Here is a 14,444-nt window from a genome sequence, read left to right on the forward strand (position 1 = left end):
TCTCCCTTCTAGTTAGGGTAGTCAAGTTGTAAGGGAGGGGCATGCCTTTAATACATTACTAATAAAGTAAAATCATTAAGGAATCAGAGCCAACAAGTCTCAATTATTTGTGTGATAGCCAAGTTAAGAGAGAATCTAAGAGAAAAAACCCGCAATTTTATTATAATAACTCCAACAAAAAGAAAAGAAAAAAGTAAATAACAATCCTACACATCTGTGAGCAGTCATTTGGTTAATATCCTACACAGGTGTGAGCAGTCAACATTTGGTTAATATCCTACACAGGTGTGAGCAGCATTTGGTTAATATCCTACACAGGTGTGAGCAGTCAACATTTGGTTAATATCCTACACAGCTGTTAGCAATCAACATTTGGTTACTATCCTACACAGGTGTGAGTGGTTGTTTGGTTAATATCCTACACAGGTGTGAGTGGTCGTTTGGTTAATATCCTACACAGGTGTGAGCAGTCATTTGGTTAATATCCTACACAGGTGTGAGCAGTCAACATTTGGTTAATATCCTACACAGGTGTGAGTGGTCATTTGGTTAATATCCTACACAGGTGTGAGCAGCATTTGGTTACTATCCTACACAGGTGTGAGCAGCATTTGGTTACTATCCTACACAGGTGTGAGCAGTCAACATTTGGTTACTATCCTACACAGGTGTGAGCAGCATTTGGTTACTATCCTACACAGGTGTGAGCAGTCAACATTTGGTTACTATCCTACACAGGTGTGAGCAGCATTTGGTTACTATCGTTTGGTTAATTCCAGTTGTGGTCCAGCTGATACCCAAGAACAGGCACCGCATGATTTAAGCCAGTTTACACTCAGCTAAACCCTGGTAAGGACAGCCTCTCAACTTTGCCTCCCAGACTCCTCCCGTCCTGCAGTGCGCAGCTCGGATATGCCTTCTGTCTCAGGGGTACCACTGCTGCAGCACATTGAGCCTCCCAATCCCACAAACCCTTCGCGACCCCCCCCCCAGCTGGGTCCTCCCTCGCCAAACATGCATTCCTCTGGTAACGTCCTTCCTCCACATCCTCCTGGGACCCAGCTATTGTCTCTGCCGTTTCCTGCCTGTGATGCTGAGGTTCACTGTTCTGTGTTCCCTCCACCCCACCATGTCCATTGGAGACAGTGTGTCCCTGGGGATCCCCAAATGCCCCTTCACTGGCACCCACAAATCGTTTTGCGCCTTGATTCTTGTTTGCCTCACATCGCTGTCCTTCTCTAGGTGCACAACTGGTGACCAAGGTCTTCCCAGCCTCTGGCATGTTGCGCAGGATCTCCTAGATCTTCAAGATACTATATCTTGAGGTTGTACAGGGTCTGAGGCTGTCCAACTGCTTTGTGTGTGTGTTCTGGGAACAACCCCAAGGCCTGACCCCAAAATGCTGGCCACACTCAGCCCCTCACTGGGGGATCCTAGACAGGAGCTCCACCCCTGAGCCACGCCCCCAGCCCCTCACTGGGAGATTCTAGGCAGGGGCTCCACCCCTGAGCCATGCCCCCAGCCCCTCACTGGGGGATCCTAGACAGGAGCTCCACCCCTGAGCCACGCCCATAGCCCCTCACTGGGGGATTCTAGGCAGAGGCTCCACCCCTGAGCCACGCCCACAGCCCCTCACTGGGGGATTCTAGGCAGGAGCTCCACCCCTGAGCCACACCCCCAGCCCCTCACTGGGGGATTCTAGGCAGAGGCTCCACCCCTGAGCCTCATTGGTTGTACTTAGGGCTCTTCTCTAGTGGTATTGGATAGAGGCCTCTCCTCTGAGGCTGACAGTGCCGTATTCATGAGTTCAGCTGTGCCTGTTGGAAAGTGTTGTCACAGCTGGCTCTTGACTTTCTCTCACAGAACGAGGGGCGAGAAGGGTCATTATCGATGCTGGATGGGTCACCTCTTCCCCCCTCTCCTGCTCTAGACCGTTTACCAATTGCTTTGTAATAAACTTATAGATTTCTTGGGGTGAACTTTGGAATGCCACCATGTGCCGCCAATGGGAAGACAAGGTTGTCAGTCTCTCACTGAAGTCTGGGAAGCCCCAACTTGCCCAAGAAGGCCCCTGATGAGAAACAGTCAGGGCCCTGCGTTTTGAGCTGTAGAGTGGAGAAGACCTTCCTGGAGGCTCCATCTGCTGTAGGAAGCGGGGTCACCGGGACACTGTGGCTCCAGGTGCCACCTCTGGGGATTCACTCAGGCCAACCTGGCTCACTGAGGCTCGGGCCATTCTCCCAGGTGTTTTGACAAACATTGGCTCCTTCTGACAAGGGGCCCTAAAGGAGCAAGTGGCCTATGTTCCTGACCCGTCCAGGTGAAGGAGCTCAGCTGCCTGTCAGACACAATTTGACTTCAACTCGGCAGTCTTCTAGCTTAATTCCATACTTCCATGTCATTTAATATCTTTCCTTTTTCTTTTTTCAAGACAGGGTTTCTCTGTGTAGCCTTGGCTGTCCTGGACTAGCTTTGTAGACCAGGCTGGCCTCGAACTCACAGCGATCCACCTGCCTCTGCCTCCCAAGTGCTGGGATTAAAGGCGTGCGCCACTATGCCCGGCGCTAGCGCTCTCTCTCTCTCTCTCTCTCTCTCTCTCTCTCTCTCTCTCTCTCTCTCTTTCTCTCCAAGACCAGGCTGGCCTCAAACTCAGAGAGATTCCCCTGCCTCTGCTCAGGAGTGCTGTGATCAGAGGCATGGTGGGCGGGGAACACCTGGCTTGGCCTAGTAGAACATTTTACTTGTATTCTCGTCAGCGTTGAGCCTCGGCGCCTGGTCTCATGTAGCCCAGGCTGCCCTCTAACAGCCTAGCACCCTCACCAGGGCTGACAGGGATGTGCTACGGGACACACCGTCCATTTCACGAACTAAATGAGGGGCACACAGCAAGTAGTCCTCGGCTCACGCTTAGCGAGTACGTCCTGTGTGCTGGGCCCACGTGGTCACAGGGTAGAGGACGAAGCAAAACGTGAGGCTTCGCTTTTTAGGGGCTCAGTTGGAATGTGGAGGCAGTCAAGGAAGGAGACTCGGGTAAAATGAAGGCAGACCCCTGGTGTCTGATGACCTGGGGTGCCCCAGGACCCACAAATTTGGAAAGAGAAATAAGCGGAACTCTGACCTGGGCAGACCCTACACGCCTCTCACACACACACAAAATAAATAAAATGCAATAAAAAGTTTTTACAACAACTTTTTTTTTTTAAGATTTACTTATTATTACGTATACAGTACTCTGCCTGCATGTACACCTGTAGGCCAGAGGAGGGCATTAGATCACATTATAGGTGGCTGTGAGCCACCGTGTGGTTGCTGGGAATTGAACTCAGGACCTCTAGAGCCAACTCTCCAGCCCCCAACACAACTTTTAAAAAGACCCTTGCCTGAATCTCATTTGCATGGAAAGAGTGCCCTCTAGCGACAGAGCACAGTAGGGATGGAGACCTTGCAGGACACCCGCGCCCCTACCCTCCCAGCTCCCAGACTCAGTTCTCCATCAACAGAACTGGCTCACCTGTCATTCACGCCTTCCTAATTAGATTTGGTCCTTGGAGTTTTCCCCCCTTTGGGACTCTCACCAGTCACTGAGTTCAGGGAAACCGGAGGCTCGGAGGGGTTTGGTGGAAGGGCCCCCAGTCTTTTCTTAGAGTGCTCTAAGCTAATCGCCCGGAGTGATTCCTGCGCACCCCTCCCCACCCCTCGGGAAGCCACCGCTGGGCGGGGCGGAACCGTGGGTGTCCCTAGAGCCCCAAGGTGCCAATTAAGAGCTAGTGGCCCGTCTAGGGTCAGAGCCGCGGCAGGATGGCAGAGCCGGGCCCGGAGCCGGGGCGCGCTTGGCGACTGCTGGCCCTATGCGGGGCTGCGGTGTTCCTGGCGGCGGCCGCGGCAGGAGGGGCGCTGGTGGCCTGGAATCTGGCGGCCTCGACGGCCCGGGGTCCCCGTTGCCCCGAACCCGAGCAGGTCAACTCCACGGTGTGGCCCCCAGACTCGGCGCCCGAGGTGGAAGAACTGAGGCGGCGGCTGGCCGAGGCTGAGCAGCGTCAGGAGAGCCTGGTCTGGCGGCTGCAGCGAGCAGAGGGCAATAGGATGGAGCTGGAGGTGGCGCTCAAGGCCTGCAAGGATCACCAGGTAGGGGCAGGGGAAAGCCAGAAACTCCGCAAAGAGAGCCTGCTTGCCCAGCTCAGCGTCCCCTAACTCCCTAGGGATGGAGCTACGTTAGTTCCTCCTACCTTCCAAAATGCCAGTTCCTCTTGGAGTCTAATTTCTAATCCACAACAGCTCTTCTTCCTGCTACTGAATACAAGGAAAAAGCCCAGGCCCTGGAGCTTTTAGTGACCTTGTGTCAGATTTCTCTGTGCTGCCTCACTCCTGCTTTAGGTTCCATCAGTCCTATTTTGAGAGAGAGACACTTATGTCACCTGTAATTTAGGAGACTAAAGTTGGCCTCTTGGGGGTGGTACCAGCAGGACCTTCCTTTTCCTGGGGCCACCCCCTCAGACGCTTTTTTTTTTTTTTCGAGACAGAGTTTCTTTGTAGCCTTGGCTGTCCTGTGCTTGCTTTGTAGACCAGGCTGGCCTCGAACTCACACCAATCCAACTGCCTCTGCCTCCCGAGTGCTGGGATTAAAGGCGTGCGCCACTACCCCTGGCTTCAGAAGCTTTCTTAACCCTCTTGACTGCCCAGCCTCATGAAACGAAGTGCTCAAAACCCAGTCATTGGAGGAATGGTGTGACACACCTCTCATCATAGCACAAGGGAGGCAGAGGGTAGGAATGTCAGGAGATCCTAGGCATAGCTCCGCCCCTAAGCCATGCCCTCAGCCCCTCACTGGGGGATGCTAGGCAGGGGCTCGGCCCCTGAGCCACGCCCTCAGCCCCTCACTGGGGGATCCTAGGCAGGGGCTCCGCCCCAGAGCCACGCCCCCAGCCTCTTTTTTCTTTTGAGGCATGATCTGCCTAAGGTCCCCAGTGTGTCCTTGAACTGAGGCTGAGGCTCTGCCTGGCTGGAACTCCTGATCTTTCCTCTTCTACCTTCCAAGTGTTGAGGTGACTGTCCAGATGACATTTGAATTTTAAAACTCAAAGTGTCCTGGCAAGCTGGGCCAGGGGGACCACAACATTGAGGCCACCTTGGAGTACAAAACATCAGGGCTCTAATCTCCATATGGGAACGTCAGCATGGCCCCCCACGCACCCTCTGACTACACAGGAGAAGTGTCTGAGGCTCTGGAGGTCACATCTAGGTAGGATGTGCGTCCTCCTTGCTGTAAGATGTCTCAAGGGAGCCAGGCCTGCTTTTCAGGAGGAACCAATGTGAGCCTCAAACATTGTCAGAGTTCCGGGGGAGCTCAGCGAGCCCCTCCTCTATTCCTGTCTTCCTCCCCTCTCTCCTGTCTGCAGAGCCGCCTCCAGGCCCAGCTGAAGGCCCTGAAGAGTGAGATGGACCAGGCGGAAGCCAGAGGCACGCAGATGGGGCTGGAGAACGGAGAGCTGGCAGGTGGGCTGGTGTGTGTGCGTGTGCGTGTGCGTGTGGTCTGGGTAGGCTGGTAGGTGGGCTGGTGTGGTGGGGTGTGTGTGTGTGTGTGTGTGTGTGGTCTGGGCGAGGCTGGCAGGTGGGCTGGTGTGGAGGTGTGTGTGTGTGTGTGTGTGTGTGTGTGGTCTGGGCGAGGCTGGCAGGTGGGCTGGTGTGGAGGTGTGTGTGTGTGTGTGTGTGTGTGTGTGTGTGGTCTGGGTAGGCTGGCAGGTGGGCTGGTGTGGCAGTGTGTGTGTGGGGTCTGGGCAAGGCTGGCAGGTAGGCTGGTGTGGTGGTGTATGTGGGGGGGGTCTGGGCAAGGCTGGCAGGTAGGCTGGTGTGGCAGTGTGTGTATGTGGGGTCTGGGCAAGGCTGGCAGGTGGGCTGGTGTGGCTGTGTGTGTGCGGTCTGGGCAAGGTGGGCTGGTGTGGCAGTGTGTGGGGTGGGGTCTGGGCAAGGCTGGCAGGTGGGCTGGTGTGGCTGTGTGTGTGCGGTCTGGGTGAGGTGGGCTTGTGTGGCAGTGTGTGGGGCTGGGGTCTGGGTAGGCTGGCAGGTGGGCTGGTGTGGCAGTGTGGGGGTGGGGCCTGGGCAAGGCTCGCAGGTGGGCTGGTGTGGCGGTGTGTGTGTGTGGGAGTCTGGGCAAGGCAGATCCCTAGAAACATTTGCGCAGTGCATAGACCTGCAGTTCCTGTGCAAACCATCTAAAAAAGACATTAATGAAAAGCAAACAAACAGAGTAAAAAAGAAGGCCAGGCACGGTGGTGCACACCTTTAATCCCAGCACTCAGGAGGCAGAGGCAGGCAGACCTCTGAGAGTTCGAGGCCAGCCTGATCCTCAAAGTGAGTCCAGGACAGCTGACTTGAAAATAACGAAGACTAGACTATGGCTGTGTTTGGCAGATAGAAAATTTGCCTAGCACAGAGAGCCCTGGGTTCCAGAGCAGCATGCACAAGCCAGGCACACCTGTCACCCCAGGACCCAGGAGTCTGAGACAGGAGGATATTTGTGCGTTGAGGTCAACCTGTGCTACACAGTAAGACCCAATCTTAAAGCAAAAACAAAAGCTGCATGCGCCCGGTGTGGTGCTAGCACGCGGGAGGCTGGAGGCAGGAATCAGGCATTTGGAGTCAGTCTCGGGTTATGTAGTAATCTGAAGTCAGGCTGGGCTACATGAGACTTTGTCTCCAAAAACCACTAAGGACACTGAAATGAGCCGGGTGGTGATGGTGTACGCCTTTAATCCCAGCACTTGGGAGGCAGAGGCAGGAGGATCACTGTGAGCTCGAGGCCAGCCTGGTTTACAAAGTGAGTCCAAGACAGCCAGAGCTACACAGGGAAACCCTGTCTCGAAAAACAAACAAAAAAACCAAAAACAAATATTGAAATAATGACTATGACGATAATGATGATGAACATAGAAAGTCATGTTTTAAGCCAAGCATCCACCAGTCACGCAGATTCATGGCTCTCTGGCCCCTGCAGAAGCCTTGGCGCGCTGGGAGGCAGCTGCCGCTGAGTCCAAGCAACATCTGGAAGAGGCGTTGCAGCGCGCAGGCGCAGCAAAGGCAGACGGCGAGGCCTGCCTTGGCCGCGAGGTGGCGCTGACGGAGCGCGTGTGAGTTAAAGGGCGGGTCGCGGGGCAGATGGACAGGGCCTTTGGCCAATGACTATGTGGAATGCGGTTCTTTGGTCCAATCTGTATGTAGAGGCGTGGCTTAACCACACTGGGCGGGGTGGCCACGTGGGCGGGGATTGGAGGTGAAATTGAAGGTAGCCGGAATAGGTTGTCTGGGGGTGCGGTCCCCAGGCTGAAGGTCTGGGTAAGGTCACTGGGTAAGGGATGTGGCACTCTAGGGAAGGAGGAGCAGGGAGAAAAACAAGGTTGCAAGGAAAAGGCGTATGGAACGAGAAGAGTCAGTCAGGGGTTTGGGGAGGATCTTGGGGGGGAGGGAGAGACCGGAATCCCTGGGGAGGGGGAGCCCTGACGGTAGAGACCCCCAGACGGACACGGGGTGTGGGGGTGTCGGGAGCTCACAGTTCCCTCCTTCTGCAGTTACGCCCTGGAAGCTGAGCTCGGCGCCCTGAGGAGAGGGTCGCGCCCCCGACTCCGCTCGGGACCTAAGTCCAAGCCCAGCGTCCGCTCCCGACCGAGGTCTGGACCCACCAAGGGCTGCCGGAGGCCACCTCGCGATCTCCAGTAGGGACCTGGCGGAAAGTGTGCGTGAGAAGCGTGGCCCGCAGCATCCACGCGCAGCTTTCCACCCACGACAGCCCAGGTGGCAGCACACAGACTCAACCGTTCCACATAGGGAAACTGAGGCTCCTTCGCCCAGGCCCTGGTGTCCCTGGGGTCCGCGACACAACCTGCATCCCGTAGTCAAGGCTGGGCTCACCCAGTAGGAGCACAAACAACTCCAGGTGCGATTTCAACAGAGAACCGGGGCGCACGCAAATGGCGGTTACAAGTCCTAAGGAGCCTCGAGGGTCGGGGCCGGGGGACTGCGTTGTGGAGGAGCCCGCGCGACAGGACAGGACAGCGCAGGAAGCAGGACGGGGATCTTGCTGAGTCACACAGAGGGAAAGGGCTCAAAAGAATGACTGCTGGTTACTAATTCCCCTCCCGCCCTTCCCGCCGCTCTCTCCCCTCTCCCCTTCCCTCCCCCTTCCCCTTCCACTGGGTCTCACGTAGTTGGTTTTTACCTCACTAGCTATGCAGGCCCCGGCATCGCTGAGGGCTGACACCAGCGTCCTGCTCAACGAGCTCATGTGCGCTTAGTTTCACATTATTTGTGAGCCTTACAATTAATGTTTAACATGTTGGTTTTTTTGGTTTGGTCCCCCCCCCCCCCCACAGACATCTTCCTATGTAGCTCAGGTTGGCCTGAAAACACACCGTCCCGCATTGCTTCAACAAACTTGGCTCATTTTCCCTTTGAAACCGCTTATCCACGTTTAAAGTGACTAATACAGTGAATTTCTGGATATTTTCCATCCGGATCTTAAGTTACTCTTTGTTTCCGTTTGTTCCACGCACTGGAGCTAGGCTGAGTGCAGCAGATACCAGTCAGTGAACACCCGCCAGTCTCAGACCCATGAATACTGAGGAGTTTGGGGGGTGTGGTGGGGTGAAGAGGAGGCCCTGTAACTAAGGCAGCACCCTCATCACTGACACTGGTCCCAGGAGGACCCAGCACCGCCCTCCCGCCTACTTTGGTACTACATTTTAGCTGTGCACATACCTGCAAGCAGAGGATATACAGAATAAATGAAAATGTAAAAACATTTGCTTGTGCTGGGCTACACAGAGAAACCCAGTCTCGAAAAACCAACATGTGTTTGTTTGAGACAGGATTTCTCTATGTAGTCCTGGCTGTCCTGAAACTCAGAGATCTGCCTGCCTCTGCCTCCCAAGTACTGGGATTAAAGGCGTGCGCCACCAGGCCTGGCCAAAAACAAAACCAAAAGCCTGTTCTTTTCTACATCCCACAAACACAGTGCACAGTATGGAGAGGGCACCTGTCACCTCAGCTGGCAAACAGGGAAGCTGAGGTCCAGACCCACCTGGGCCTGATTATCAAACAAAAGCAAAGCCAAGCCCAAAACGTTTGTAAACACCTTACGTTTGCAGAGAAACACATCCTCTGGGTTTGGAGATGGAACAGAGGTAAAAACAAAACTCTGGCTACTCTTTTTGAGGACCCAAGTTCGGTCCCCAGCACCCACAATCCAGTGCCTCTCAAGCGCCTGTAACTCCAGCTTCCGGGAATACGACGCCCCCTTCTGGCCTCTGCTGCCCGTAACCACACACAGATATATAGAAACACAACTTTAAAAATGGGATGCGGAGCCGGGCGTGGTGGCGCACACGCCTTTAATCCCAGCAGTCGGGAGGCAGAGGTAGGTGGATCATGTGAGTTCGAGGCCAGCCTGGTCTACAAAGTGAGTCCAGGACAGCCAGGGCTACACAGAGAGACCTTGTCTCGAAAAAAAAGGGGGGGGGAGGGATGTGGGGAGACTGGGGGTGTAGTTCAGTGTCAGAGTGCTAGGTGTAGAACTTTAGACACAGTATCTAAAAAAGAAATGAAAGAAAAAGAGGCATTTTTGTTTTTTGTAACTTGGAAGAGGGAGCCGAGGAGTTTCTAGTTGCCATTCCGCTGCGCTCCACCAGGGGTCGCCGCAGCACACAGAGCGGCGAGGTGGGGACAGAGACGGTAGCCCTGCCCTGAAAACTGAGGAGCTCCGCAGGATGAGGGACAGCCTTGCCTACAAAGGAAATCTGAGACTAGCCTGAGCTACATGAGACTGTCACAAGCAAACAAATAACATCCGCAGCGGTGATTACAACAGTCCGGAGACTATCAGCCTGGCTTACGGTGAGACTCTGCTGGGGCAACTTTCAGAAAAGGCAGTGTCTGAATGTGGAAGGCAACAGGGAACCATGGGAGGCTGTGACCAGGATGCACGGGTGCAGGCGGTCACGGTGACTTGGAGTGACAGTGTGCCAAGTCTCCACTGGTGACACAGAATTGAGTCATGTGACTGGCCTGCCCCTCCTTGAGCAGCCCCAGGCTTGCTCTTTTCTGCCTCTGATTTTTTTAATTTATTTTTTTGTTTGGTTTTTGTTTTTGTTTTTGTTTTTCGAGACAGTGTTTCTCTGTGTAGCCTTGGCTGTCCTAGACTCACTTTGTAGCCCAGGCTGGCCTCGAACTCACAGTGATCTGCCTGCCTCTGCCTCCCGAACGCTGGGATTAAAGGCATGTGCCACCACGCCTGGCGCCTCTGATTGTTTTAAGACAGGGTTTCATGTAGCCCAGGCTGGCCTCCAACCTGCTATGTAGCTGAAGATGACCCCCACTCCTGCTCCTTCTGCCCTGGCCCCCAGTGTTGGGCTGACAGGCCACGGCATGCTGGACAAGCTCTACCAGCTCCCTACAGCCTTTGAACCATGTTTGTTTGTTTGTTTACAGTGCTGAAGACACAACCCTTTGCAGAGCCGAGGGCCCACAGGGCAAATCACTCCACCCTGAGTCATGAATCTCTCACTTAAAAAAACACTACATTATTACTGCGTTATATAGAACTCTATGGTGCCCACACAGAGGTCGGAGAACAACCTGCAGGAGTGAGTTCTCCTTCTACCAGGCAGGTTCGGGAAAGAGGGTCCTCAGATTTGGTGACAGGCACCTTTAGCCTCTGAGCCATCTGTCCCGACCTGTCTCTTACCCCTGTCCCAGCACATGCCTAGGAACAACTGTCCTTCCTGTATGGTCTGTGCCACACTGAGGCCCCTCCTATGAGTACAGGAGTGGGGGTGGGGTGGGGGCAACAACAGGTACCCCACGGTGGTGATGACCGGCATCCTCTGGGAGCCTCACCTCAGAGTCCTAAAAGGGACACTCCACTATGCTGCCCCTAATTGCATCATTTTCCCCTAAAAACCGGAAACATATTCACGGAGAACTGAGAGGGAGGGTGTGTCCGGCTGGCAGAAGACAGTGCCCTCCACCAGGCTTGCTGGCGCACACACCTTCAACCCCAGAATTTACGGTGCAGAGGCAGGAGAGGCTCTGCAAATGGGAGGCCCGCCTGATCTACATCAAAAGTTGCAGGTTAGGGCCGGGCGTGGTGGCACACGCCTTTAATCCCAGCACTCGGGAGACAGAGGCAGGAGGATCACTGGGAGTTAGAGGCCAGCCTGGTCTACAAAGCGAATCCCGGACAGCCAAGGCTACACAAAGAAACCCTGTCTCGAAAAACAAAAACAAAACAAAACAAAACAAACAAACAAACAAAAAGTTGCAGGTTAGCCAGGTCTGTCTTGGAAGGAAAAAAAAAAAAGTCGAAAAAGCCATTTTTTCCTTTACATATTTCTGTGACCCAGCACCCCAGAAGCTGAGGCCGAAAGACTGCTGTGAGTTCAAGGCAAGCCTTCGAGTAGCCTAGCCTCACAGTACTTGGACTACATAGTGACACCCTGTCTCAAAACAATAAAACAAAAAAACAAACTGTGACATTTTTTCCCTAACCACTGCAATGACTTTTTTTTAAACCTCCTGTCTCCGTGAAGACTGAGCTGTCCAGCTGGTGGCAAGTACAGACTTCCTTCGAAAGGTTCCCACCTAAACAAACAACTCAGGCCCAATTGATTGTTTTCCGTTTAGAGAGAAAGAAAAGGTGGGGGAGGAGGTGGGGGGGCCGGGGGAGAGTTGGGGGGGTTGCGGAACATCCATGAGGATTCTGGCCTGAGCATCCGAGGGAATGAGGACGCAGCTATGGGCAAAGTTTCCTGTGACCATGACAAATTGTTTTCAGGAAAATCACAGAACTGTCCCATCAGGGAAATGAGGTTGACCTGGCAGGAGTCTTGCCTGCCTGCCTGCCTGCCTGCCTCCCTCCCTCCCTTCCTTCTCTCCCTCCCTCCCTCCCTTTCTCCTACCCTCTCTCCCTCCCTCCCTTCCTCCTTCCCTCTCTCCCTCCCTAAGGGATGACCTGGCAGGGGTTGGGGCAGAAGGCTTCGGAACATCTATTTTTAGAGATGTTCCACAGCTTGGCAGGAGTGGGCAGGGCAGCGGCCTTGCTGAGGGCACTCTGGTGGCAGCTGTGTCCCGTGTGCTAGTGGACAACAGGAGGTTGGAGCTGGACACACTGATGGCTGACCTTTCTCCTCATTGAAAGAAACAAATGGAGGTGCCGTCAGTGAACCAGGACCACTACAGACAGGGAAGGCAAACAGAAAAGCAAAAAGGCTCCGTGGGCCCCGGAGGCTCCGTGCAGGAAAGCTGAGCGCTGTGGAGCCTCGGCTGCATCCTCAGCACTCAGGAGATGGTTCCCCAAAGGCCCTTGCCTCCCAGCTGAGGACCTGACTTCAGTCCTCCTCGGGCCCCACATGGTGGAAGCAGAGGACTGACTCTTAGAAGTTGTCCTCTGACACCCGCCCCCCCCCCCCCCACTTGCATGCACAGGCACGCAGCTTAGCTCTCTCCTGTTAATCCAGTACTCCCAAGGGCAGCCTAGGGTACATGAAACCTTGCTTCAAAAAATGAATTAAAACTCTGAGATTGAATTACCGTGAGAAAAGAAAATATCATTTTGATCTTCATAGAAATGAAGTTACATGCGGCGTGGTGGCGCAGGCCTTTAATCCCAGCACTCGGGAGGCAGAGGCAGGTGGATCTCTGTGAGTTCAAGGCCAGCCTGGTCTACAAAGCATGTCCAGGACAGTCAAGGCTTCACAGAGAAACCCTGTCTTGAAAAACCAAAAAGAAAAAGAAAATAAATAAATAAATGAGGTTAGTATGTATGCTTAAAATTTAACAGTTGCCAACATGCCAACACGTGACCACCATTGGGTCTAGGGTGGTTTTTTGATTTTCTGAGAGTTTACAATTGCCTTATTTTTCCTTTCCTGACTTTATTCCTAGTATTATTGTTGTTGTTATCATTACTGTTTTGTTTTTTTGAAACAGGGTTTGTCTTGTAGTCCTGGCTGAACTCACTTTGTAGACCAGGCTGGTCTTGAACTCACAGAGATCTACCTGCCTCTGCCTCCTGAGTGCTGGGATTAAAGGCGTGTGCCACCACGCCTGGCTTCGTTTTATTATTTTACGTGGACGGGTTTTGCCTGCATATGTTTCTGCATCCCACTGTGCAGTGCCTGTGGAAGCCAGAAGATGGTGTCAGATCCCCAGAACTGGAGTTAGTGAAGGGTGCTGGGAACAGAACTCGAGTCTTCTGCTGCAGCAGCCATGGTCTTGACTGCTGAGGCACCGCTGTTTGTTTTCTGTGTATTTGCTTGTGTGTGGTGGGATTCCAGTCTCTCCTTCCACCGTGTGGGTCCTGGGAATCAAACTCACACTGTCAGGCTTGGCAGCAAGCACCTTTATTCACTGAGCCATCTCGCTGGCCCCTTAACTGACCTCATGCTTCGAAGTACACTCAGGCAACGCCTCCTGTCCATCATACAACACGGTCAACTCTACTAGAACCGACCCTGACACTGCCCGCTGCTGCCTGCAGCCCGGGGTCTTCCACAGGACCCTGCCACTCACGTGCCAGCCACCGGTGTTGCTGTCTGCTGGGTTCACAGCATCAACAACTAGAGACTCTGACCTCTCACTGTATAGAGCCTTTGAGCCATCACACGGCAGCCCTAAGGCGTGTGGTTGCGAGTTTCAGTTTTCAGTACCTACAGAAGTTCCACGGCTATTTTATTTTACTTATTTTTTGGTTTTTCGTAACATGGTTTCTCTGTGTAGCTCTGGCTGTCCTGGAACTTGCCTTGTAGACCAGGCTGGCCTCGAACTCGCAGCGATCCACCTGCCTCTGCCTCCCAAGTGCTGGGATTAAAGGCGTGTGCTTCTGCGCCTGGCTCTTATTTTATTTTATTTTACTTATTTATTTTTTTGAGACAGGGTCTCTCTGTGTAGCCCTGGCTGTCTGGACTTGCTTTGTAGAACAGGCTGGCCTCGAACTCATAGTGATCCACCTGCCTCTGACTCCCAAGTGGTGGGATTAAAGGCGTGCGCCACCACACCCGGCTTCTGTGCCTGGCTCTTATTTATTATTGTACTTTGTTTCCCTGGCTATTTTGCCTACATGTCTGACTGTGCACCATGTGCGGGCATGGCGCCCTCAGAGGCCAGAAGCAGGCATCAGATTCCCCGGAGACTGGAGTCACAGATGGTTATTAGCCATTGTGTAAGTGCTGGGAATCGAACCCAGATCTTTGGGGGAAAGCAGCCAGGGCTCTTTGCTGCTGTGCCATCTCTAACCCTATCTCATAGTTTAAGGCTGCTGGTCTTCCAGGCATTATAGGAAGGCCTTCGGAGTTATGCTGGGTGATGGGAAGATGGCTCTGTGAATAAAAGCACTTACCTCAGGCCGGGCGTGGTGGCGCACGCCTTTAATCCCACCACTTGGGAGGCAGAGGCTGGTG

At 53.7% G+C, this 14,444-nt stretch overlaps 1 protein-coding gene across 1 annotated transcript; it reads left to right on the forward strand.

The window, feature by feature from the left end:
- Positions 1–3,798: 3,798 nt before the first annotated feature.
- Ccdc194 (coiled-coil domain containing 194) lies at positions 3,799–8,018 on the forward strand. Its single transcript, XM_051169770.1, has 4 exons — positions 3,799–4,125; positions 5,397–5,493; positions 6,992–7,124; positions 7,563–8,018. Exons 1-4 carry the CDS (start codon positions 3,799–3,801, stop codon positions 7,708–7,710), a joined length of 705 nt encoding a protein of 234 aa, XP_051025727.1. The 3' UTR covers positions 7,711–8,018.
- Positions 8,019–14,444: the final 6,426 nt, after the last annotated feature.

Source organism: Acomys russatus, chromosome 27, assembly GCF_903995435.1.
Source record: "Acomys russatus chromosome 27, mAcoRus1.1, whole genome shotgun sequence".
Lineage (NCBI taxonomy): Eukaryota > Metazoa > Chordata > Mammalia > Rodentia > Muridae > Acomys > Acomys russatus.